Source organism: Ixodes scapularis, unplaced genomic scaffold (genome assembly GCF_016920785.2).
Source record: "Ixodes scapularis isolate PalLabHiFi unplaced genomic scaffold, ASM1692078v2 PGA_scaffold46__3_contigs__length_2488377, whole genome shotgun sequence".
NCBI lineage: Eukaryota > Metazoa > Arthropoda > Arachnida > Ixodida > Ixodidae > Ixodes > Ixodes scapularis.
The window spans coordinates 810,552-813,653 of record NW_024609875.1 but is presented as its reverse complement, the minus strand read 5'-3'; the positions used below and the strand labels follow the sequence as shown (position 1 = coordinate 813,653).

Here is a 3,102-nt window from a genome sequence, read left to right as displayed (position 1 = left end):
CCGTTTTACGTTAAGTGCGTGTCATCCTTTCGTCGAGGAGGAAAGGAAAACAATTTAAGTAAAAAAAAAAAAAAAAGTTTTTTTTTTTTTTTTTTTTTTGTATGTGTTTGTGGATCTTTGTTACTTTGGAAGAGGTAATGGTCCTTTTGTTATATTTTGGGGGAGATTGCTGAATTATCTTTGTGAATCGGCATGAAGGCCGTCCATAGCGCTAGTTTGGAATTACAGGGTTTGGCGTTTGGACTGTTTAGAGGTTGTCCCTTTGTGTTGGTAGTGACTGTCTGGAGGGTTTGGCGGTTGAACTGGTTAGGTGGACTATATAAGGAGGAGGACTGAATAAACCTGGTAGCTGAGTTTGAGACGTCGTCCTGTCCCGTTCTGTTTCTTCGACTTTTATGTTTTTCTACCCCAGTCTCAGGTATATTCAACATGGTTAACATCCACCAGCTCGCCTGCACCCTTACTATTGTATCTCTGATCATCCCAGAGGCAGGCTTAGTCGCCTTTTCTTATGGTTCAACATTCGCACCTCCACCCAACACGTTAATCCTCCAAGCTATTACGGTTTTGGACAAGCTGGGCCGTCGTTTGGCCGAGCTGGAAGCGGATGTGGCATTCTTCGGCATCTGTCTTCGAAAAAAGTTCGTGGACCCGGAAAACTTCAAGCATCTGTCGTCAACCAGTGTTCCTTGGTACGCCAAGAAAAAGATCATCAAGGCCTACCGGGACGGAGCCAGCAAAAGGATCCAGGACATCAAAGGAGCCTGCGACAGACTTTGGACTCTTCTCCTGGGAGATGATTTCAAGTACCACCGGGAGTACCATCAATGGACCAGCAGCAAAATAACCCTGTTCGACCGACTATGGTATGTGAAGCGCAGACATGTTTTGGACAGTCTAAAAAACTCAAAAATTGTTAATAATGGGCCGCAAAAAACGTGGTTTGGGATTGATGCATGGCCTAAGTCTCGACAGTCTCCTATCAATCCATGTGGGGAAGCGTTAACACGCGAGACGGAGGAAGTGTTAGCTAAGGGACCGAAGTGTTGTTTAGATGTAAAACCCTCGAGACTTGACGTGTTGTCTACCATTCACACTGTGGCCAGAAAGGTCGTCCCGGAAGAAAAGGTCGCTTTTATAGATCACGCTATTAGTAGGATGGAGAAAGTCATGGGAGAGGCGTACCCGAAGGACAAAAGAAATTTCAGAGAAGTTAACGCGGTTAAGAAGGAGTTAGAAACGAAGTCCCTAAAACTATTGGAAACGGATAAGTCTGGAAAGTTTGCCGTCTTGCCAATGGCAGTATTCAAGAAAAAAACAGAAGTTGCAATGGAATCTTTGTTTTCTGAGTGGGCGGGCAATGTAGGAAAGTTGAGAGGGAACATTTGTGCAATCCTGAATGAAGACGACTTTAAGAATGTAGCAAAAAGTATCACGAGTGCTACAAAATCGACATTAAGTATCAAGTTCTTTCTCAAGGACCATAAGCCTGAAATGCCTCTTCGTGCGGTCATCAACGAGAACGGAACCTGGCAGAAAGTAGTTTCAAAGTTTCTCCAGCGAGGGTTGATGTATGCATGCCTAGATAATTCTTTGTCTCTAAAAAATTCAAATGAACTGATTGACATGTTGGAAAAATTTCATGGACAGCAATGTTCTGTTGTGTCCATGGATATTAAGGACCTTTATTACTCGCTAGAAAAGACTCGGTTGATGCAGAGAGTGAGAGAGGCATTGGAGTTGAATCTCGTAAAGTTCCAAGCAGGTTCAGGTATATCCGTAGAGAGTTTCCTAACGATCCTTGAGGTTTACCTGAAGTCGACGGTAATCGAGTACGAAGGAAGGAAGTATGTTCAAAAAGACGGGGTTTGTATAGGTTCGTCGGTCGCACCGATTTTGGCGGAAGTGTACTTAAACTCCTTGGATCGAGTAGTGCATAACAGACTAAAGGAGAAGTCCCCTGGTATGGCGTTAGTAAGAAGATATGTAGACGACATCATAATTTGCACGGTAACAAATGATCTAACGGGCAGTCTGGAACGCGAGATAAGGTCAGCGGCTCCGGAATTGAAGTTTACTACGGAAAAACCAGAAAGAGGGGTCCTAGAGTTCCTGGACTTACGTATACATGTAAATCAAGGGGTATGTTGGGAATACGGAAAAGAAAGTTCTAAACCGGTGTTGCCAAGGATTAGCTGTCATTCCAAGACCGTAAAAGCTGGGGTTGTAAAGTCGTTGGTCAGAAACGCGCTGGACAGATCGTGTGTTCATTTCATCACGGATTCGGTTAAAAGACAATGCAAAAGGTTGATCAATGTAGGGTATAAAGACAGTTTTATCAAACGGCAGTTAGAAATAGTTATTAAAGGAAGGAGAGAAAAGGAACAGGGTAAAAGGACTGGATTCGCCGTGATCCCCTATTTTCATGAAATTTCGCACAACTTGAAGGCTTGTGCGAAAAAGTTTGGAGTAGACACGGTCTTCAGCTCAGATTTTAAACTGAGTAGATTGACGCCATTTCAGACAGGTGCGAACAATTGCAGAAAGAACCATCGAGAAAAATCGGTAGATTGCGAGAATGGTGTGGTGTATGAGATACCACTGGAATGCGGGTTTAAGTATGTAGGACAAACATCACGATGCATCAACGACAGATTAAGTGAACACAAAAGAAACGTGAAGAACAATGCACCGAACTCAGAAATCGCAAAACATGTCAACGAATGTAACAACTGCACTGCTATTTGGTCGGAGACAGAAATCATTCACAAGGAGAGGAATGATACAAAAAGGCTAGTAAGGGAGACGGTGCGAATAAAGTCTTTAGGTAATTGCATAAGCCAGGCGTCGCTACAGTTCGGTAAAAATTCCAAAAGTTTTTTAAAAATATAGTTATATTTATGTATATATATATATGTATATATATATATTTTTTTTCTTTTTTCCTTTTTTTTTTGGGGGGTGGACAGAGGGAAAGCTGTACTGTTCAACTTTGCACCGTTTTACGTTAAGTGCGTGTCATCCTTTCGTCGAGGAGGAAAGGAAAACAATTTAAGTAAAAAAAAAAAAAAAGTTTTTTTTTTTTTTTTTGTATGTGTTTGT

At 42.1% G+C, this 3,102-nt stretch overlaps 1 protein-coding gene across 1 annotated transcript; it reads left to right on the top strand.

Moving 5' to 3' along the window:
* The first annotated feature begins 428 nt into the window (after positions 1-428).
* LOC115320437 lies at positions 429-2,892 on the top strand. Its single transcript, XM_040215262.1, has one exon. The coding sequence runs from the start codon at positions 430-432 to the stop codon at positions 2,890-2,892; it is 2,463 nt and encodes an 820-aa protein (XP_040071196.1). The 5' UTR covers position 429.
* The last annotated feature ends 210 nt before the right edge of the window (positions 2,893-3,102 follow it).

Coding starts and splice junctions, on each gene's coding strand:
- LOC115320437 (XM_040215262.1), top strand. CDS start 430: ATGGTTAACATCCACCAGCTCGCCTGCACCCTTACTATTGTATCTCTG.